The 22,553-nt window shown below is 44.6% G+C and overlaps 2 protein-coding genes and 1 pseudogene across 2 annotated transcripts in view; 2 read left to right on the top strand and 1 right to left on the bottom strand.

The window, feature by feature from the left end:
• Positions 1-22,553, bottom strand: part of DNAH7 (dynein axonemal heavy chain 7) — a 163,477-nt gene that overhangs the window by 21,020 nt on the left and 119,904 nt on the right. Inside the window, exons 48-53 of the mRNA XM_063118294.1 lie at positions 21,168-21,358; positions 17,803-17,936; positions 16,763-17,098; positions 13,017-13,143; positions 10,633-10,827; positions 7,745-7,837 (exon numbers count right to left, since the gene is read on the bottom strand). Coding sequence (XP_062974364.1) covers positions 7,745-7,837; positions 10,633-10,827; positions 13,017-13,143; positions 16,763-17,098; positions 17,803-17,936; positions 21,168-21,358 — 1,076 coding nt within the window. The remainder of the gene's footprint in view (positions 1-7,744; positions 7,838-10,632; positions 10,828-13,016; positions 13,144-16,762; positions 17,099-17,802; positions 17,937-21,167; positions 21,359-22,553) is intronic.
• Positions 1,064-5,554, top strand: LOC134392157 (baculoviral IAP repeat-containing protein 5.1-like). The gene is made up of 4 exons (XM_063116234.1): positions 1,064-1,201; positions 2,368-2,477; positions 4,279-4,399; positions 5,384-5,554. The coding sequence occupies exons 1-4, from the start codon at positions 1,064-1,066 to the stop codon at positions 5,552-5,554; spliced, it is 540 nt and encodes a 179-aa protein (XP_062972304.1).
• On the top strand, positions 19,895-20,034 carry LOC134393856 (U1 spliceosomal RNA; annotated as a pseudogene).

Below are 22,553 nucleotides of genomic sequence, written 5' to 3'. Positions count from 1 at the left end.
GCCTCAGCATAAAACGTATTGGCATGCCCTGTTAACATCAAGGATGTGTGTGTCTGCACTATTAAGCATGCTTACTATAAAGTAGGTCATATCAAACGCAGTGAGGCCTTCTTCCAAGTAAACACGTTTAAAGTCAGCTGCAAATGTGTTCAGGTCTACAGCCTTAGGGCTATAATCTCACAAACACTTGCTTAAGGGTAAGTCTTCATGGAGTAAGGCAGGATCTCCTTCAAAGTAAGCCTGAGCAAGGGTGGGCTACCTGCAGCCTTCCAGATATTTAGTCTACAACTCCCATCATGCCTCACCAATGACTATGCTGGCTAGGTTGATGGGAGTTGTAGGACAAAATGTCTGGAGGGGCACAAGATGCCCAGCCCTGATAGACTTGGGCTACAGTCCCCAAGATATTTCTCCTGGACTTTTATTCATGGTGAGGTCACCTGTCCATTCCGACGATGATCCAAAATTCAATGGTTTAAATAATATAGTTATGAAATAACTATCAGTAGCACAATGGTGACAGTGTAGTATGACCTCTCCCAGCCTGAATCCCTCCAGTTATTATTATTATTATTATTATTAATAATAATAATAATAATCTATTTCTTACCCGCCTCCCCTGAAATAATATATTTCTCCCTCTGGATTGAGGCGGGGAGCACCATTAAGTACAACAGTTGCTTTGGATTCCAACTACTATCAGCCACAGTCATAAAGGCCAATGCTAATTTATTATGGGAGTTGTAGTCCAGAACATCTGGAGGGCACTGGGTTAAGGAACACTGGCGTAGTGACTGAACTATGCATTTTTGCACAATATTGTTCTCAAAACATTTATTTGAGCAGAAGAACAAAGCAAAAGGTTTGGGTGGGGGCTGGAGTTTGCCATAGCTCTCGCTTCTCCTAGTTGAAAACAGTTTAACATTTGTTGCTGTTCACAGGTGAGACCAATAAAGCCAGCTAATGAAATGAGTTAAATATAAAGAGGGCAGCCAGGGATGGTCAGGAGACTGGGCAGAAAGGGGGCTGAGAAGGGAAGCCGGCCACAAAATTGGCTTCTTAAATGGAGGCTTTCCTGAGCGAAATCAACTCAACCTCCAAGCGCCTGTTTGAATTTAGGGACATGCATGAGTATGAGAATCGCTTGAAAACCTTCACACAGTGGCCTTTTAAGGAGAAGTGCAAATGCACACCTGAAAATGTAAGTCTAGAAAGCTCCCCTGATCAATCTCGGCAAAATCAGAAGGTGGAACTAGCTTGTAAGCTATGTGTGTTTATTCAAAAAAGCTTGTGTTAAGGGGGAGCAATCCTATGCCTGTTTTGACAGAAAAAGGGCCTGCAATTACATGCAACCCATGCTGCCTGGGGAATGATTTGAATTCTAAGACTTTATTTTACATAGGATTATGCTCTAAGTGTGCATAAAATTGTAGCTTAAAGAATGTTTCAGTCTATTCTTCTTAAAAAGTGTGTGTTTCTGAAGGAAATGACTTAATGTGCTAAATCTGCTAAAGGTAAATGTTGTTCTCCAAACCTTGGTTCTCTGCCCCCCCCCCCCCAATCTTTTTTTTAAAGTATCCCTGTTGGGGAAGGATACCGAAGCTTAGCAATGCTAGGCTGACCCTATGAAAAGGAGGACTGGGCTCCTGTATCTTTTAACAGTTGCATAGAAAAGGGAATTTCAGCAGGTGTCATTTGTATGCATGTCACACCTGGTGAAATTCCCTCTTCATCACAACCGTTAAAGCGCCTGCAGCTATACTGTGACCAGCTGCAGGGCACCTGCAGCTTTAACTATTGTGATGAAGAGGGAATTTCACCAGGTGCTGCATGCATACAAATAACACCTAATGAAATTCCTTTTTCTATGCAACTGTTAAAGATACAGGAGCCTTGTCCTCCTTTTCGTAGGGTCACTCTAAGCAATGTGCCTGCCTCCCTCCCTACCCCAAATCTTGAGCCTTTGTTTCCTATCTACTTACGAATCTTACAGGTTCTAGAACCATGCCAGGGTTGGGGTTGCTACCTCTTCAGACAAAGTCCCTGTACTTCTAAGACCTGCATGATGGGTAGATGTTGTAGGGAAACTTCTTACACACTGGGCCCATTGTTTTCTTTTGTATATGTTTTGCAGAACTGAAAACTTTCCCTAGGTTTTGGGTTTAACTTTCAGCATGGGGAAGTGAATATTAAAATACTGTAGGAGCTGTAGGAGTCTAAAGAAGTGGTACATGGAAGTAAATGGGTCAAACAGCCCAAGATATTGGGAAGGATCTGAACAGCAGGGATTATCCCATGGAACACAACAGAGCCATGGGATAATCCCTGCCTCTGTCTTCAAGGTGTGGTTATCCTCTTATCATGCAGATGGCCAGGGCTGGCTTTATCCACTGTCCGAACGCGGATGAACCTGACGTGGCAAAGTGTTTCTTTTGCTTGATAGAGTTGGAGGGCTGGGAACCAGAGCATGATCCCTGGTAAGTATGGTCTGACATCTTGAAATAGTAAGCTAAATATATCTGGATAAGACTTCTCCACTTCAGCCCACATCTATTCCATCAGACTAAAAGTTAGATGAGTTAAGAAGGCATTGATCTTAAGTGGCTCTAGATCTTAAAGTGAAAGCATGCATGGCAAGAAGGGGGGATGTGTTGTTGCAATCCAAATGAAGAAGAACAGGCATAACAAGGGTGGCCTGTGGTTGGACTCCCAACTCCAATCAGCCACAGCCAGCAAGGCCATTCCTCAGAGATGAGTGGAGTTAGACACTGGGCCTCTTCAGACAACACACTAAGCTGTGGTTAGGTCACTAACCCTTTTGCAGCAAACTGTTAGTGAGCATGCTTAAACCATGGTTATGTAGCCACCATGGTTAGGACTGGTTCACACAACATGCTAAGTCATGGTTCACACGAAATTCTAAGCCATAACGTGTAGCTCAAAACGCTTAACCACCGTAGCTTAGTCTGAAGGAGAGCTGGGAATGTAAGGAACCTTTCCTACCAACGGGTGTAAATCATCTACATCCCTGAATGGTGAGGGAGTTCTGGGGTAGTATCACTTGGGTTTGGTTTCCTTGAGAGTGCTACAAGTCCCCAGTGCCATTTCCCTGATTCTGCAACATTTGCTTTTATTTACAAATATACAAGTGTATCATAAGAGGCAACAAAGAGCAGACATTTCTACGAAGCGTCCACCCCATATCGGGGGGGGGGGGAGGACTTGCAACCAGGAAGGTGTCTTCAGCCAACCCTCCTCAAACACACACCGAATGTGTGTGTTTTAAGATTTATAACTAATTCATTTTAAGATCTGTAACTAATTTAGACCAATTCCTTCCTAACTATTCCAAGTGCCTTCAGCCAATACTTGGCTCTCTGAGTCCCAAGCTGCTACCCTTCTCTGATACCTTGCATTGCCCTGGCTCCTTGGCTTCAGGTTGTGGTTTATCTTATCTTCTCCAGGCCTTGATCGGGATCAGTCCGGAACCACATCTTGGTGGTAGAGCACAGGTTCACTCCAGGTAAGGGTGGCAAAGACACCCGTCTAAAACCCTGGAGAGCTGCTACTAGACAGTGTAGGCAAGACTGAACAGGACAGACCAATGGTCTGACTCTGTATAAGGGTGAAGAGGGCAATGCATGGTCCGTGACCTAACATCTAGGGGAATGGCTTCTGGGTGGGGGGAGCTCCAAGATGATCAAAATTAGCTTGCAAAAAAAGCTAATTTTCACTGGTTTGGCACTCTGTTGTCACTACAGATGCCTTATCATCATCATCGGTGGTTATGGAAGGGGTGTGGCCTGCTGGGAGGTCTGGGGGAGGGGAAAATGCCCCCCTTAGACCTCCTGTAATCGCTGTTACTTAAATGGATTTCAGAACTTTTGCCTCCCATTAAAGAAACATCAACTGCCACCCTGGGCCATTAGCCAGTAATTTGGTTAGAAAGGAATTTGATAGCTACCGTAAAATTTCCCTATCACTTATTTAGGCTTCTGGCTTATGTTGGGAGAGATTTTATAGGAAACGTTTACACCAGGGTGGGCAATTTGGGACGGACTTTTGGCCTACAGCTCCTAACAGCTAGCATAGCTTTTGGTGAAGGATGATGGCAGTTGTAGGCCAAAACATCCGAAGGGCCAGAAGTTGTCCACCAGACACCCACTGAGAACTCTAGCGCTTGAAACTGTAACTATGTGCCAGAAAGTTCCTTCTGTCTTTCCTGGTGGTCCCAAGTGGCTCATCCTGCATCTAACTAATGACCTGTTCCCACGGTAGGTTGGAACACTCCAAGCGTAGCAAGGACTCTTGTGGGTTCTTGTCCCTCTCTAAGAGTTTTGACGACCTGACAGTGGAGGAATACTATGAACTAGAGATGGAGCGGGTCAGGATTTTCCTTGTAAGTAACAGAACTGGTATCTGTGGGAATTGGTTTCAATGAATGTTATCTGAAAATGGTGCTGACACACGCACCCCAACCCAATTCCCTGCCTAATCTGGAAAAGAGAGAACTTGAGAACATTCTGGACTTTTCGGGGGGGGGGCACAAGCTTGGCAGAACTTTCAGGGGATAAAGCAGCTCTTTATTTTTAGAAACATGCTGCTGCACTGGAGGTGGGAGACGGCAGCTGACAATAACAACTCTGCTACCACACAGAATTAAAGCCACTAGCCTCTGCCCCCTCCCAAGACTGTATAGAAGATTTCGCCCATTCTGAAATCTCTGGAGCCCTTCCTTCCACCCCCCTGGGTTGCAAATCACACCAAAATGAATTTTGGCTCCAGTTTTGAGTACATCTTGACATACTGCACAGCACGCATGTAACTGTGATTAAACTAGGTGGGAAAGGATTGAGGAAAACACCTGCTTCTTGAGAGCAGACGGTGCAAAGGCCTAGGCTTAGGAGTTCAATCACTTTGGGTGCTATGCAATTAAGAGGTGTTAATGACAGAAGCACTTGACATGCAACTGACAGCAGGAGACTTAGGGTCTTACCACCCAAAGGAATAGTAAAATAATGGGGCGCTTAATTTATGCCAGGCTAATTCATTGTTTTTTTCTGAAGGGGTCAGCACATCAGATTGGGGGTGCTGTTGTGGGGACAGGAGAGTGTCAAGAAGTGTGTTGCGTTTGCAGTTTCCCGTGTTCCTCTCTACTGCCCCAGACCACAGCTGCCATGTCTTTCTGCAGCCCCCTGGAATGTGTAAGCTACCCCTGTATTGGAAGCTTGTGCCTATTGCTCTGAGAACATGTGAAAGTTGTGGACAGGAAGCATGAGGCACCTGTACTTCCAGTGCCCCCGTCAGATCTCATATGTAGCTGTTCAGGATGCTTAGTTTTTAATATTTACAACTAAATGAAATTCTTCACTTGATTCTTAAGTGCAAGACTGGCTGGAGTGTAATAAACGCCTTTGAAAGAGAAGTGGCCATAACCAGGAAACGTCTTGTGGATCATTTCGCGAATAAGTACCAGTACACGGCAGAATCAGCCAAGACGCCCCAGACGCTCCTGCCTGCTGCAAAAGAGAACGGTGTGCTAACCACCAAATAGAAGGGAATGGGCCAAAATGCACACAACCAGAGGCTGTTCTCCTAACAAACACAGTAATGGAAGCGTTGGCAGGCAACTATCTGAACAGGAACAAAGGCATGAGCTGCAACACCTGCTTAAGTGAGGAATTTGGTACAGCAGGACAACCTGACTAATCTGTCTATGCTCGAATCATGTTGTGTGTAATGCCTGTTCTGCATGAAATCGGAAAGGGAACAGAGGAGAAAAGAACTTTGACTTAATGGAAGAAATCCATTGAACCAAAATGTTCTGTTTAGGGTGGGTGGGTAGAAGGATGTAATTTTTAAATAAAGAGTTTTTGATGGAACCCTGGGAATCTTCTCTTAAACTGACACCTGCATTGATCACTTCTACACTGACATACTACAGTCATAAAAACTCCTGATTCAATGCTAATTGTACAATATATACTCCCAAATTCTGCCTGACCATTCCTTTCCATTTAATTGCTCAACTACTTATAAATTGTACATCGTTTTTTTTTGGGGGGGGGGTGTTCTTTAAACAGTAATGGGATTTCCTACACAGCTGAGGACAATGAAGATTTGTCAGCTACGCTTTTGCGGCTCAAACACAGTATGTAAGCATCAATGCTATATATTTAGATTTTTTTTAAAGTAAAACTGACAGGCTTCTCCCTTTCATTTCTGCAGTCCTGTTAGTTTCTCTTTTTACATTTTTTTCAAGATTAACTGCATGTTGCATTAAAAAGAAAACCAAACCATGAAAACAGTTCCAACGCAATGAAATCAAGGTTGAGACACAAGTAAAATCAAAATAAACTTTTCAGTTAATATTGTACAATAAGAGTATCTTTCTGAAATAATAAATGAGCTTAAAGAGGGCCATGGGAAGAACGGGTTCTTATCATAGGAAATAAATCATAGGAAATAAATGGAAACAAAACACTGAAAAGGTTTGGCTTTTACCCTGCTATAATTTTAGAAGAAAATCTGAGGTTAAACTGACATAACTTGATAACTTCACCTCCCCTTTTACTTAGAAAGCAGAGCAGGTCTTGCTGCATGGAATCCAGAAATATCTTAGCAGAAGGAAGGCAATTCAGAACACGCAACGATGGAGGGGCAGCCAGATAACTGAGGGAGACGGGACTGTGGTTGGCAACAGTGCCGGCATGGGCAGGCCCCACGGCTCGCTCCCACTCTCAAGGAGGCCTGCAACCCCAGGGAGTCCCATGCACCCCTCTTCTGACTGTTGATGAGCAGCACTAGCAATCTGAACTGGAGGCACTAGAGCAGGGAAGGAGGTGTCAGCCTCCCCCTCCCTCAGTAATCTCAATGCAGCTGGGATCGCTGTTTTCCTGCTGCTCGTGGTGGCAGACAAGCAGCAGTCCCCTGCACGGCTGTAAGGGGAAAGCAGTTTTAGCCTCCTCCAGCAATCCAATCCCCTGTGTGTTCGTGTGGCCCTTGGGGCTGAAAGGGTTGCCCACCCTTGCAATAAAGCCAAGTCAGTAGTGGTGTAGTGTTGGACTGGGAGTCGGGAGATCCGGGTTCTAGTCCCCACTCAGCCATGGAAACCCACTGGGTGACTTCAGCCCAGTCACACACACTCAGCCCAACCCACCTCACAGGGTGGTTGTGAGGATAAAATGGGAGAGGAGGAAGATTATGAACGCCACCTTGGCTTCCTTGCAGGAAAAAAGGAGAGATATAAACGCGATAATAATAAGTCAACTCACGCCTAAATCTGATTGTACTGCCCATGCAACGGAACCTCCAGAAAATGGCTGAACGCCTGCATTGCTGGAAGGAATTATCTCACTATAGGCTTACTAAATTTGTACCGCAGCCCCCGTAGTACAGGTTCCTTGGATGGCTTACAAAAGAAATACAGCCATTAAAATACACTGAAAAAGGCACAGGCCGAAGTATTAACGCTCCCTGAAATTTCTCTTGGCGTCTTACAATTTAGAACGTAATACAAATAAAAGGAAATTGAAGTAAACGGTTTGCACAGACGACCGTGAGTGCACCATACCCGGCAATGCTTATCCCCTCCCCACCTTCAGCTCGACACTGGCTGGCTTCAATGTTGATTTGGTGGAAAGGCCACACTGCCCCTTTAAGGGCGACACATTAGACAGCATCTGATCTGGTAAGCTTTTGATGGCTCTGCAGACCCAAGGGCCCTGCCGCTGCCCACACTTACTTTGTCAGGTCTTAGGCAGCGAATGATGAGCATCCTCTGGAAACTCTCCACTTTCTCTTGCCACTCCTCAGGAAATACCTCGTGGTGGGGGTCCTGCAAACAAGCACATCCAGAAGTTGGTTTGGTTTTATCAAACTCAAAAGCACCCGCACAACCAGACTAAGGATGCAAAGTGCATACCCTCTTGACGGCAAGTAGAGAATTCTCTCATGAATGAAGGGTTTTATTTATTTATTACATTTATATCCCGCCTTTTTCCTCCAAGGAACCCATAATCATCCTCCTCTCCATGTTATCCTCACAACACCCACCCTGTGAGGTAGGTTGGGCTGAGAGTATGTGTCTGGCCCAAAGTCACCCAGTGGGTTTGCATGGCTGAGTGGGGACTAGAACCCAGGTCTCCCGACTCCCAGTCCAACACCTTAGCCACTACACCACACTGGCTCTCACTGGGTTAACTCCGCATGTCACAGAAGACTTGCCAGTTCCGGCATATTAAGGGGAAAAGCTCAAGGGAGGGGAGAATTGGAGCAGAGAAACAGCAGCAGGAGAAAATGATACTTAATCCTTCCTGATACCCTGTTTCCCATGCCAAATGCCCCCCTTCCTAGGATATCCCAAGTGTGTTTAAGAAGGAAAAATGTGTATTTGGGACCTGGGAAGGGTGGTTAAGCTCCTCCTCCCCTATACTTTCTCTACACATGAACTTCCCCTCTGGAATCTCCTTTTCCTTTTAGTGTTTAATGGTAACTGGGAATCTGTTACACTCATTCGCATGTCATGTCTAGACACTGAAAAAGCCTGGACAACTTAAAATGAGCATGCAGCATCAAATGCATAGGCTAAATATTTGCCACATACATTCTCTGTTTAACTTGGCCTTTAAGTAAGGTAACCAACGGGCAATTAATGGGAAGAATTCCTCCCCACCAAAGCACATTCTACAAAAGACAAATAGGGCAGTCTCTGTGCTAAAGAATAAATGAACACGAATCTGATATCAGAAACGCAATATTCAAAAACTAGCAGGAGAATGCTTCAGCCTCCCAGGACACTTAAAAGTGGCCATTTGAGAGCAAGTAAATTTCAAAGGAAGTTTAAAATGATACGCCGCTGAATTACAATTCATGATGAGATTTAATTATATCTCCTGTAGCTTGAATTAGGATAAAAGTATGTGCATGTGTTTTAACACACTAAATGTGTTAATTGGCTTACTCAGTGCCAGGATATTCCAATAACTAACACTTTTTGAACATAAAGAAGCCTAAAACTCCAAGATGTATTTGTATGGGAAGACTTGTTCAAAAACAGTGAGGAACCAAATTTAAAGAATGGAAGACAGCAAAAACACTGCTCTGCTGAGAGCAATCATTATACATCTTCCCTTCCGATATTAACAGGTTGTCTAATGCTGGCTTGCCTGGAGCGCTCCTAATTCCAAAGCAAGGAGAGCTCACTTCTATGATCATAGAATCATAGAATAGTAGAGTTGGAAGGGGACTACAAGGCCGTCGAGTCCAACCCCCTGCTCAATGCAGGGATCCACCCTAAAGCATCCCTGACAGATGGTTGTCCAGCTGCCTCTTGAATGTCTCTAGTGTGGGAGAGCCCACAACCTCCCTAGGTAACTGGTTCCATTGTCGTACTGCTCTAGCAGTCAGGAAGTTTTTCCTGATGTCCAGCCAGAATCCGGCTTCCTGTAACTTGAGCCCGTTATTCCGTGTCCTGCACTCTGGGATGATCGAGAAGAGATCCTGGCCCTCCTTGTTGGACTTCAGATGATGCTGAACTCCAACAAATATCAAGAGGGTGGTATCCATTGCTGCTGCTGTGCTTCCAATAATTCCATTGCACCCAAAGGACCTACTGCTACTGCAATGGGGAGTTAGTGCTTCCTAAAACACCCCGAGAAACAAGTGGAAAGATGCATTTCCTGGAGAAGAGAAGATTGAGGGGAGACATGATAGCACTCTTCAAATACTTAAAAGGTTGTCACACAGAGGAGGGCCAGGATCTCTTCTCAATCCTCCCACAGTGCAGGACACGGAATAACGGGCTGAAGTTACAGGAAGCCAGATTCCGGCTGGACAAACTTCCTGACTGTTAGAGCAGTACAACAATGGAACCAGTTACCTAGGAAGGTTGTGGGTTCTCCCACACTAGAGGCATTCAAGAGGCAGCTGGACAGACATCTGTCAGGGATGCACTTTACGGTGGATTCTTTCTTGCATTGAGCAGGGGGTTGGACTCGATGGCCTTATAGGCCCCTTCCAACTCTACTATTCTATGATTCTATGAAATGGACAGATCAGTGGAACTCTCTTCTGCAAGCTCTGCTGACCTATCCTGTCCTGGAAACAAGCATTTCTGCTCATTTCCAATTGCTTTAAGAACCACCAGCTCCTCTTTGCAAAAGCAGTGAGTCCCACTGGTGTGTGTGGGGGTATATTTTTCATTTGAAAGAATATTTATTTTTTCTGTATTATTCAATGATAAAATAATGATACCAATGAGTCTTACTACAAAAATATGTAAGAGTAGAAAATGGTACATGGGTGGGATTATGACAGAGAAGTGGAGATGAAAGTTTGATAGCCGGACTGGTAGCCGGAAGTTGCAAGGAAGCAGATTTCGGCTAAACGTTAGGAGGAATGTCCTGACAGTGAGAGCTGTTCAGCAGTGGAAGAGATTGCCTGGGGAGGTGGTGGGTTCTCCTTCGCTGGAGGTATTTAAGCAGAGGCTGGATGGGCATCTGTCAGGGGTGCAGAGCCTGCATTGAGCAGGGAGTTGGACCAGATGATCTGCAAAGCACTTTCCGCTCCATCGTCCTATGATTCTGTTTTGATCAGCTAGCAAAAAGAGATGAATAAGGATGGACAACATACCAGGCTATCATAAACAGATTTCCACCCTTCTTTCAAGTGGATGAATCCCTTCCGAATGCCTTTGAAGACAGTCAAATCATCAAGGCGGCAGAATTCATCCCATGATTTGGGTGGAAGCCAGGGGCAGGGATTAGAATAAGGGTTGTCCAGGCCTATGCCTCCCGTTAGCAAAAACTTCCATTCGTCCTCATTTACCTGCAATGCAAACAAAGTGAAAATACGGCAGCGTCAGAACTTTGGAACGTGAAGATGCAAACTTTCCAAAAGACAGTTCCCTTCTGTAATTGGAGCCAAGCACAGGGCTGGGATCAGAGGACAGCATTGTTGTGCATCTGCCAAGATCCACACTCTGGTAGGGGGTGACCCCCACAGCCGCCGCCTCTTCCTCCTCTCTGTGTTGCTGCTCTTTACCTACTGTCTGCCATCACGCAGCCAATGCTAAGAGTGAGGAGGGGAAGGAGCCTCCCCTTGCCTTGTCCCAGTACTGAATGTGAAGTGGGGACAACAGCAACGAGGTAGGTCCATTCAGGGCGGGCGGGCCAAAAAGTGCCTCTTGCCCAGCTCCCTCCACCATCCCTGGAAATCTGGAGAGGACCCTGGCCAAGTCACATGGCCATCCCTGGCATGGTCACTGCCATGTGACTTGGCCAGGGTCCTCTCCAGACTTGAGGAGGTGGTGGTGGTGGTTGGATTTGGGGGCTGGGTTGGGGTTTCTATATGCCTCCAAAAAAAATAGCCTTCCGGAACCGAGTGTTCTTGAAAAAGGCAAGAGGGCAGTCAGTCATCCTTTGGGATACCCCCTCCCACGTGCTAGGAGGCAGGGCTACTTGCTGTTTGACTCCTACTTGGGTGGGCATCCTGCAACTTCCTGGTGAGTAGAAGATGACCATCTTGCCCTGTAACAACCCCACTCACAGGTGTGTGTAGAAAACCAACCTGGACAACATCCTCAGCATGCCATCTCAACAGTCGCTGTGCCAGCATGCGTGCAAAGGCAGTTGCCACACCAGAGAAAATGTAATGCCTTTTCATGACACCCAAAATCTATTAACACAGGCAGCCGCTTCTCTGTACTTCATGACAGGACCCTATATCAAGGGCAGGCAGGCAGGCAGGCAGGCAGGCGGTAAGCTTACACAATCTGCTTTGGTGTTTTCCTTAGAACTCCAAGATCCGCCAACTGGAGTCCTATGCATAATGCCATGTGGCCTCAGAAAGAGGGGTGGACATATACCCGGTTCGTATGATCAAATAACCTGGGCAGCATCTGTGAGCATGCCAGAGTGAGTGAGCAGATTAGGAGTTAAACTATCCAGAGTTTTCTGGATTGCATGTCACAAAACAACCCCCACACACCATACTATCTTTTAGATTAACATGGTGAGCTTCTTTTGCTTTCTCCTCCCTGACACAGACTTCCACTGCAGCAGAGGAAGCTGTTCTCTTTATTTACATAATATTCTGAATCCCATGGAGCAAGAAGAAAGACATGCTGACTGCCTAACACTCAGCAAGTGCTTCTCCTTCAACACATAGGAACCAGCAAGGCAACTGAGTGTGTATCTATAAACCAAGTAATCTAGCAAGAGACCTATGGCATCTTTAGATTAAAGGGAAAACTCGTTGCTTACCCAGGGCATTTCTGTTTCCTCGTTTTGAGCCTGATTGTTATGGGCTGCAGTACATGGGCGGAGAGGGTTTACCCTGTGGTTTGAATTGAATACTTCCCCTCTGTTCAGTTCCACTGAGTGCCATCTGGTGGTGAAAGATCCCACTTTTCTCAGGATGTTACCATTTTAAAAGTGGTTCTTTTCATGGCGGAATTTGCAACATATACCGTGGGAGATCTCCTGGTCACTGATGTTGTGTAAAGGACCCACAAACTTTTGTGAGTGGCCAATCACGAGTGTGCAATAAATCACTCGTTTAGAGGAGAGCTGCTGATTTTAAGAGGGTGATACTGCAGCAAGCCACCTCCATGATCTAGAGGGATCAGGTGACATTGGAGGCCAATAGAATTCCACCCAATGTAGTCTTGCACCGGGGCAGCGTCCCAGACCCAGCCACTGCTAGCAACTAAGGCCACAACCCAGGAAGAAGGAGGGGCTCAATGACCAGGGGGCTCACTAGGGGCCCCCTTGCCTGAGACCTCCTCAAATCTGGAGTTGGCTCTGGTCTGAACAACTGTTGCTCAGGCACAGACGGAGCTGCCCTCCCCACTCATCTGCTACCCTCCAAACCATCAGCTCAGACTGCACGCAGATGTCAACAGAATGCACCCGTGAAGGAAAGAGAGAAGAAGGGAGTCACATTTTGGGACTGGCCAAGAGATTCATCAATTCATATGCGGAACGCCGCACGGTGATTTGTCTAGCAGCACTAACCAGTTTATCATGTTTCAAAAGGTTTATGTTCAGGCAGAAGGAGAAGAGCAGCTTGTCTTTTTCAAAGAGGGAACGGCAGATATTGACATAGAGGGAGTAAGTGAAATGATCTTTGAGAATCCTCAGCCTGCAAGCATAGAAAGAAAAGGGGATGGGGAGGACCCAAATTAATCTCAATCTGAAGCTAGCCACTTCATAAACACAATTACAAAGCACTTACATTTCAGTTGTTCTGGTCCATTTACCCACAAGCAATCAAGGATACTCATTAACTGCGCACGCTAATTTCTGAGCAGAAATAGGGCTCGCCTGAAATTTCTCAGACAATATTTTTTTGAAAACATTTCTGATGGCTCCCCCTTTTCTCACCCCCTAGAAAAAGAAAAAGCACTTTGCAGAATGCCCTCTGAATAGTCTCCGCCATTTTAGGGTGGGTGGGTTTGGTTGCCATCCACCCAATGTCCTGGAACGATGCTAAGTCTGGGACGTTGTTGAGGATGTAAATGATGGCCCAGCTGTGAACACGATTGCTGTTGCTTCCACTTGCAATGGCAGCAAAAAAGAAGGGGGGAATTAAGAAAGAAGAAAGACGTTGTACTACCGCCAACGCTAATGGGGAGCCCTCCCCACACCCTTGGAGAAATTCAGTGTAACAGTCCTTCCCCCATTTATATGCTGTCAAATAGGGTGGGAGAATTTTGGGAGGCCAACTGCACACAGTTCTAGTAGAAGAATGCCAAATAGTTCAGGGAGGATAATGTTCTCCTGGAGACGGCATCCTTTTTGCAGGAATGATGACTCGCACATAACCTCCTTGTTGACCTGGCAGAAAGGCTGCTTCTAGAGAAAGACCCTGTTGCTTGCCTTTTGTCCAAACTCTCACTAATGGACATATACCTTTGTCACTAACTACTTTTGCCAAAGCCACTTTAGCATAAGGGAACGGGGCGTGGGGGGGAACCAAAGTCATGACTAACTTAAGTCCCACCGATGTCAATGGGTCTACTTTAAGTATGCCTAGATCTGGATCCAACCCAATGAGTTCAGTTTACTAGTTCCACCTTGAGCGGCCAACGTGCGCAGCATTAGTACTGAACTGGGGCAATCAGGTATCTTGCTGCTTCCTTCAGCTATATTATTATTATTATTATTATTATTATTATTATTATTATTTATTTATATAGCACCATCAGTGTACATGGTATATTCAATGGGGAACTCTCCAGGGTGGGGGGGGGAGGGGGCATTTCCACCTTCAGTTCTTCATGCACACGAATGGATCAGTTGTTGTCACCGAATCAAGTTGGTGCTTAACAGTTGTTAACACTCTGGTGAATGAGAGGCTAAGATAACTGGAGCTCTGGTATATCTTGCTGGTAACCTGCTTTAGTCTCAACACTTGACTATAAAAAAAATGTCTGTCAGCCATTTACAGGCTCCTCGGTGTGCATTAGCAGTGAAATACGAGCAGCACTTTGACCCCCTGCTGACATACAAGGAAATACAACATGGTAAAAGCTGTATTCTGAACTTGTTAGACGGTCTTATGCATTTCCTTTTGTTTCACACCCCATTTCCCTACCTCCTGACTTGCTAGACTGTAAGTTTCTTTTAACTTCTCAGCAGTCTATATATTATGTTAGACAGCATTTATGGACTATCAAGAGACACCCCCATGTCTGAAGATCCACGAAGACGTAAGGTCAGGATTACACACACACACACACACACACACACACACACACACACACACACACACCTCTATCTTGGAAAGAAGGATTCTGCAACTGCATCTGGATTCTTGACCTACACCATGGGTGCTCAAACTAAAGCATGGGCATCAAAAGGCACAAAGGCAGCAACAGTTTGCTATGCCACATCTAGGGCACAAGTGCCCACAGGCTTGTCTATGACATTGTGAGGATCTCTACATTAAGGAAAATCTTGTTGTTTAACCAGGGCTTTTGTGCTTCCTGGTTCTTTGGCAGTATTGTTATGGGCTGCATTACATGGGAGGAGAGGGGCAACAAGCAGTTTGAATTGAATACTTTCCCTCCGTTCAGTTCCATTGAGTTCTATTAAGACTCCGCCATCTAGTGGCAGAAAATCCTGCTATTTCCCAGCTATTACGATTTTAAAAGTGGTTCTTTTTATCCTGGGATTTCTGAGGGATTCAGCAGGAGACATCCTGGTTGTTGACAACATCTTGAAATGGACCCGAAAACTTCCCTGAGTGGTCAATCCCGAGCATACAATAAATAGCTTGTTTAGAGGAGCCCAGAGTCAAGCCTATACTCCTGCTTGTACCCACCCACCATCCCAAGGCATAGGGGGCTTCAGATGTACTGAAGGGCCTTCTCGGTGGCTGCTCCGGTGCTCTGGAACTCTCTTCCCGGGGAAGCTAGGCTGGCTGCCTCCTTGATGAGCTTTCGGAAGCAGGCTAAAACTTTTTTGTTCCAGCAGGCCTTTGGAGAATAGTCTGGCCCTCCATCTATGTTAATGTCTTATAATTTTGTTGTGTATTTTAAATGTTTATGGTTTTGTTCTCCCCCCCCCCCCCCATGTATATTTTAAACTTTGTAAGGCCGCCTTGAGGCCCAGCATTGGGCAAAAGGTGGGATAATAATAATAATAATAATAATAATAATAATAATAATAATACCACCAAAAGGGTACTATTTCATACGATGTGGCACACTGGCCATCTAAAGAGACATTTCTGTTATTACATCTTCCCAAACCCCTCAGCATCTTTGCAAAGTAACCAGTATCCCTGAACATTACAGCAGTGCCCTTATCTCACTGCTGTCAACATCTCCAGTAGCACAGCTGCCCCCCCTAAAGTGTCAACAAAGTAAAATGTTAACCGATGACTCCAAACACCTGGCAAACACCCGGTGGAAACCAAGCAAGCACCCCAAAAGTACAAAGCATGCAGGGTGTGTGTGTGTGTGTGTGTGTGTGTGTGTGTGTGTGTGTGTGTGTGTGTATGTGTGTGAATCTAACTTCTAAGCTCTCATTTATTATTTATCATTCTGGAGCTATAAATGAATATCACATAAAATCTGACATTGAACTCAATTTTCACAGCACATTATTTTTTTAAATGAGTTTCCAGTGAAGTCAACTTAAATGCGGTGTCCAATTAACTGAAGATACCAAAATTAGTCAAGCTAGCCTTGCCTAATTTTCTCAAGGTTTGTTGTTTAGGGCCTGTTTTGACATTTATCCCTTATATATCGAATTTAATAAAGAAGCAGCTGCCTGGGGTGGGGATTCTTTCTAAAATGTTATGAGTTTTACAATCGCACCCAAACACATGCTGCCAAGGAAGTCCCAGATTGTGTTCTTGCATGGATCTTCAAGGAGAAATATATCTACACGTTCAAAGCACTGCATATTTTGTCCCAATATTTTAAATTCCCATGAATATGGAATCAGCATGAATATTAGAGGTGTTTGACCCTTGATATATTCTTGTATATACTGGAGACAGCTTACATAAAGTTAAGCAGCTCTAAATCCCACTGGTTTCAATAGAAAAGATAAGCATATGCTTAAATTCCACTGAAATCAACAAACATACCTAACTTTGGTTGGATCATATCCAGAATTTTTCAAGGGAATAAGAAACTTAACGTACTCCCAGAACACGTTGGCAGAAACCAAAAGAAACATCAGTTGGATGTGCCATAGGTTGAATAAATGTTAAAAGCAAAATAAAAACGTAGAAGTATTTCACATACCTGTCTTGTAAAACTTCTGACTTCTCAGAATTATCTATGGACATGATAAAAAGGTTGATGAACCATGTGAGGGAATACTGGTACATGGGCTCAATGTTGGCCAGATCAGCAATTGAAAAAAACAGAATCGATGAATGAATTGCAATGGGGCGGTAGCCCATTCGGGTGGCATCTATCTTCTTTTCCGTTTCTTCCGCTATAGCTTGCTTTTCTGTGATTTCGTTAGCCAAAGCCTTAGACGAAGACAGTATCTTGATAGCAGTTTCATCCTCTAAAATATTTCCTTCAGAAGACGACAGAACTTCTAAAATTTTGTCCTCTATCTCCTTTAGCTGCCTATAATAAAATACCAGATTATCATGTTAGGAAACCCGCAAATGACCAAGTCCAAAAAGGATCTCATACGATCCAAGGGGCAAATAATATTATTAGCTTAGAAATAAGAGCTGGATAATTCTACAAAATATGTGACTAGTTTTTATTTGTGTGTGTTAATGTGACCCATCAAGAGTCTCTTAAAATGTTCCCTAAATATTTTTGCCCTGGTGTAGCTACTGTGAGGGTATCCCTATTTGAATGAGGAACTACTGAGGCATGTACGCCCACACTGGATGCTGGGTATGGAGTTCCTGGCACGCTTGAGCAGCTGGGCCGGATGTCCATAGCCTTTTTCAGGTCATCAGCTTTCACCTGTCTGAGAGGGGAGTGCAGAAAGCTGGGTTTAATCCCTACCTTCCTTCCCCACAATGGATGGCCAGGCTCTGGCATATGATCCGAACAGAACTACACCAGGCATAAGCATCCCTTTGCCCTCATGATATTTTGGACTACACTTCCCATCGTCCCTGACCATTGTCAATGCTGGCTGGGACTGATGGGAGTTGCATGCTGTGGTGTGGAGGAAAAGACTGGAAAGTCTGCTTCTGCCAGCCCAGTTGCACATGCCTAAATTTGGATCCAACCCAATGACTCCATATCCAACAGTCAACCACTATGAGTCTGCTAAGGCACTTTTCTAGCAGCCCACGTCATTTGGATACCGTTTGTTTTCAGCTCCTTGCAAGATCAGGGCTTGCTTTTCTTCCTCGAGATCCGGCCTCTCTCGCGCGACAACTATTCCTAGAAGCTGATCTTGCATGCCCTCTGGAGTTATCATGAAGTTCAGTAACGTCACCTGCGAATGGCAGAAAACGACCAAATCGAACAGTGTTAGGTCCGCATAAGCCATAAGACAACGCTGACCTGCGAAATAGGGAGTTTTCAAATTTGGGATGGCGTTTCTGTGAGACATAGTTACTAGAGAAAGAAAAATAACTTCTGCTTTATGTATAAATGTCTGAACAGTTTTCTAGTTGTTGTTGGTTTTTTTTACAAGGCATTCCCTGTCTAATAGACCATAAATCAACACACACCCTGTATTCAAACAAAAATCTCTGGGTTTGATTTTTATAGCCCTTGGATGATTTTCCCAGTGTGTGTGTGTATAAGAAAGTGAAGCTTCAAATGTAGATGTAACCAAGCAAGCAGCAAGCACAGAGCTTTGATGGGCACTGCTATGGTTTTCCTGAGGATGCTCTTTCAGCAGAGCTGCATGATTTCAATATGGGGAGGTGGGGGAATCACAAGCGAGATACTAGATATGTTGGTGGAAACGCATTTTTGTCTAGGATAGGAAGAGGATGTTAGAAAATGCATAGCAGAAGGCACAACTTCTGAAAGCATCAACATGAGTGTAACGGAACAGTGCCAATACAGTGATGTCATGACCCCATGCAAAATACTCTACTCCAACCTTCCCCAACCTAATGCCCTCCCAATTCTTTAGACTACAATTCCTAGTTTTCCTGACAATTAGCCATGCTGGATCAGGCTGATGGGACTACAAACCCAAAACATCTGGAGGATACCAGATTGGGGAAGGCTGCTCAAATCCAAAGTCTGGCTAGAATATGATGCATGACCTCTAAAGCTCCCCTTCTCTTGTACCCAACAGGTTCAATGGATTAGTATATAGCATGACTTGGTTGGGGGCTGGGGCGAGGGAAAGACAGGGAAGCAGTACAGGGACCATGTCTAGAAAAATTGTATCAGATCTAACATTTCTTACACAGCTGAGATTTTACTGTAGTTTCTGCCAGAAGCTCAGGAATTGCTGCAACTCTAAGATGTGTAAGAATTCTGGATTTAGCGGCTACTACAAGTTTGCAGGCATAGAAGGGAGTTGCAGCACAAGCTCATCTTGGGTCTCCCTCCTAGGCAGCAGCAGTGGCACAGCAGCTACATGCAAAAGTTTCCAGGCAGAACTGGGAAAAGCCTCCGTTTGAAACTTTGGAGAGAACCCCTGCCAGTCAGTGTAAAGACAATTGCCCTGTTCAGAAGACACCTTAAACCATGGCTTTAACCATGATGGTTAAGCCAGAAAGCCAGGCTGTATTCAGAAGACACTTTAAACCATGGCTTTAACCATGGTGAATAAGGCCTTTTGCTTTATTCACCATGGTTAAAGCTGTGGCTTAAGATGTCTTCTGAACACAGCCTGGCTTTCTGGGTTAACCACCATGGTTAAAGCCATGGTTTAAGGTGTCTTCTGAATGGGGCCAGAATGAAGCTACCTGATGGATCAAAGGTATAAGGCAGGGTATAAGGCAGCTTCCCATGTTCCTAAATCTCTACAGACTGGCTTGAATGTCATCCGTGTCTTTGGCAGGGGAGGAGAACCTCAGGCCTGGAGGCCAAATCCAGCCTGCCTGGAGTTTCAATCCATCCCCCTGGGGTTCCCCGGTCGCACACCCCTTTCCTCTAACCACCAAGCTTTGGTGCAGTTTTCTCCCCCTTCTGAAAGGTTGGAATGCCTCTCCTAAGGCTTAGTTACTGGCACTAAGAGCTTCGAGCGACAAGATGCTGGCATTTTTGGACCTGAGCCTTTTGCCTGCGGTCCTGCCTACTCCTGGAATGCAGCCCCGGAAATGGAAGTAAAAAATGGAAATGGAAAGTGGGTCAACAGCCGTAGTCCACGGTGAGCATTTGCCAGTTCTCACTGTGTGGAAGCAGCTGGATCTTTGAAGCTGAGTACATATTTGCTCCAACAACTGAAGTTCAGGCTGCTTACAATGAGCAGTTCCATTATTTGTCATACTTACCTGGCAAGGGAGACACCATGATCACGAAGGTGGTTTTCCCAGGGTGAGGCTCATCCACTGCACTCCGGGTGTGTTGACCCCTGCGATGTCCCCAAATGCGGGAAACTCAACTGCATAATTTGTGGTATGACCCCAGAAGAACTGCTTTAAATGGATATTGTTGCTTTTATGCTTCTGATGGTTTTAAATTTTTGTATATTTGTTTTTAATGTTCATTGTTTTTAACTTTTGTAAAACGCCCAGAGCTTTGGCTATGATATATAAATGAAATAAATAAATAAATTAGATTTCCTCCTTTTTCTTGTATTATTTCACCTCACTCCATTGTATGGCACTAATGCGATGTTAAAATGTGAAAGAAATAAGAAAAGTTTTGAAATAGATATATAAGAAACTATTCATATACTAGCGTGGGGGTGATCAACCTCTTTCAGCCCAAGGGCCAAATGCCATTTCAGAGAAACTTTCAGGGGCTGCATTCCAGTGGTGGGCGGGACTAGAGGCAAAGTCGGAATGGGGCGGGGCCAAAACACCAGCCTATTTTATCTTAAATTTCTTACTGCCTGTAACTAAGCATTAGAAGTAGCCATGTCAACTTTTTAGAACAGGGAAAAAAGGGCACAAAGGCGAGGAAAGCATCGAATGAGCTCTGGTTGGGGAAAAGGGGGTGGGAACAAGGGGAGGGGGTGTGGCCAATTGAGAACCCCAGGCAGGATGGATTTGGCTCCCCAGGTTTGGTTCTGCAGTCCTGTAGTTAGGGATGCACTGATTATGTAAAATCCGTTGTCAACTTTTTGCAGATTTTCAGATGCCTTTTGTTACATTGCCAGCTCAATCGGATTTTTTTGTTGAGTTTCCAAATTTGTGCAAATTCGTACTTGCAGAAATTTACACTTGCACAAATTTGCACTTGCAAAACATGCACAAATCCCCCCATGTGCATTTTCATACTTACACAATGGGAGAAAGAGGCACTACTACTAAATTATCGTGACATTCCGGAAACTTAACAGAAATGGTCGGAAGTCTGCAGAATCCACCCAGCTGGGGAAAAGCTGGTCCGCTGCGGAATCCATGGATCAGATTCATAAAAATCCAAACTCATTTGATTCCATTGTGGATTTCTCCGACAACCTTACCTGCAGTAACTAGTGTATACACAAACATGAGGGGAGATCACTGCGGAAAAGATTCTGGTGCTATTATCATTCCTTTGCTTACTAAACATCAGCAAACAGTATGATGTTCCTGTACAAACCACTCACTTTGACGGAGGTCTCCGGGAGGTAGTGCGGATTTCTCAGCTTGGTTGTAATATAAAAGCGGAAGTCAGGAGCATATTCAATGGTTGAGTCTCCCAAACGGATGCAGATGCTGCCAGCCTGTTTGAATGTCTGTTTAAGTAGGAGTGGCTCAAGAATTGGGTCCAGTTCTTCAGCGATGTTTTCCAGCAGTACTTCGATACAACCAAAAAAAGATTTTGTTAAACTTACTGTTTGCTAGAAACAGGAACAATAGGTGAAAAGGAGGGGGGGGGACCCACAATATTCTAGAAATACCAGCAATACATTTTAAGCTCAAGTAGAAAACAGTGCTGGGTAAAATAAAACAAAATATTTTTACAACAACCCCACCTGCCTGCATAAATTTGAAAGAATACCACTATAAAATCTGAAACCAGTAATGTTTAACAACAGAAAGAATAAGGAAGATAAGAAGGCAAATTGTCAGAAATGTAATGCTCATAAAGCAGATTTGCTTATCAGGAATTACTTCTTTAAAAAAATCAGTTCGCCCTTGTTGTACATTTTGAAAATGATGCCGCCTTGTAAGGTTTCCATGACAAGCTTAGATCATAGTGGATCATGCCATCATTCAACTCACCTCCCTGCTGTAGAAGGTGAGCAATGGAGTTCTGTACCGCAATCTAAACCCATGAGGCTGGAAGCCTCATACAACCATTGTATCCACAACAAACATTTCAGCACAGCATCCTACTATTGTAAGGATCAGTTCTCAGATAACCCCAAATCAGGATATCACAAAAGTGCCAGCAGAATCCTATATATGTTTACTCAGAAATAAATCCCATTGAGTTCAATGAGACTAAGGGCTCATCTACACTAACCAGGATATTCCAGTATGAAAGCGGTATATAAAAGGCAGGAGCCACACTACTGCTTTATAGCGGTATTGAAGGGCACTGACAACTATTGGGTTCCATTGACACATACCATATACCGCTTTTATACTGCTATATCCTACCTGGTGTACCTCCTGCCTTTTATATACCACTTTCATAGTTGAATATCCTGCTTGGTGTAGATGAGCCCTAACTCCCAGGGCTGCAGCCTGAATCTCACTTTTCCTTCTTTAAAAGAACGTTTCTAGCTGCTGTGTAAAAAGGAAAGCGTAGCAAATATCCTGGCTGTGGGTGGAACTACAATTTACCCTAGGCGCAGGGCTGCCATCAAAAATGCCATCCAAGGTGTACGATCACTGGCCCCATATCACTGACCCTCATATCATGCATTCCTCTGTCTCTAGAAGCAGCAGCTAAAGATGTGAAGTAGACAAGGAAATGTACAATGTGAAAATCTCCCCAAACACATTGTAGAGGGTGACCTTTTGGAGGCATCTCTGTGTTCAGA

Source organism: Elgaria multicarinata, chromosome 2, assembly GCF_023053635.1.
Source record: "Elgaria multicarinata webbii isolate HBS135686 ecotype San Diego chromosome 2, rElgMul1.1.pri, whole genome shotgun sequence".
Lineage (NCBI taxonomy): Eukaryota > Metazoa > Chordata > Lepidosauria > Squamata > Anguidae > Elgaria > Elgaria multicarinata.
This window is presented reverse-complemented; position numbering and strand designations above follow the sequence as displayed.

Excerpts from the sequence above, each read along its gene's own strand:
- LOC134392157 (XM_063116234.1), top strand. The coding sequence starts at position 1,064 with ATGGAGGCTTTCCTGAGCGAAATCAACTCAACCTCCAAGCGCCTGTTT. Across the intron at positions 1,202-2,367 it reads GCAAATGCACACCTGAAAAT|ATGGCCAGGGCTGGCTTTAT; the intron begins GTAAGTCTAGAA and ends CTTATCATGCAG. Across the intron at positions 2,478-4,278 it reads GAACCAGAGCATGATCCCTG|GTTGGAACACTCCAAGCGTA; the intron begins GTAAGTATGGTC and ends TTCCCACGGTAG.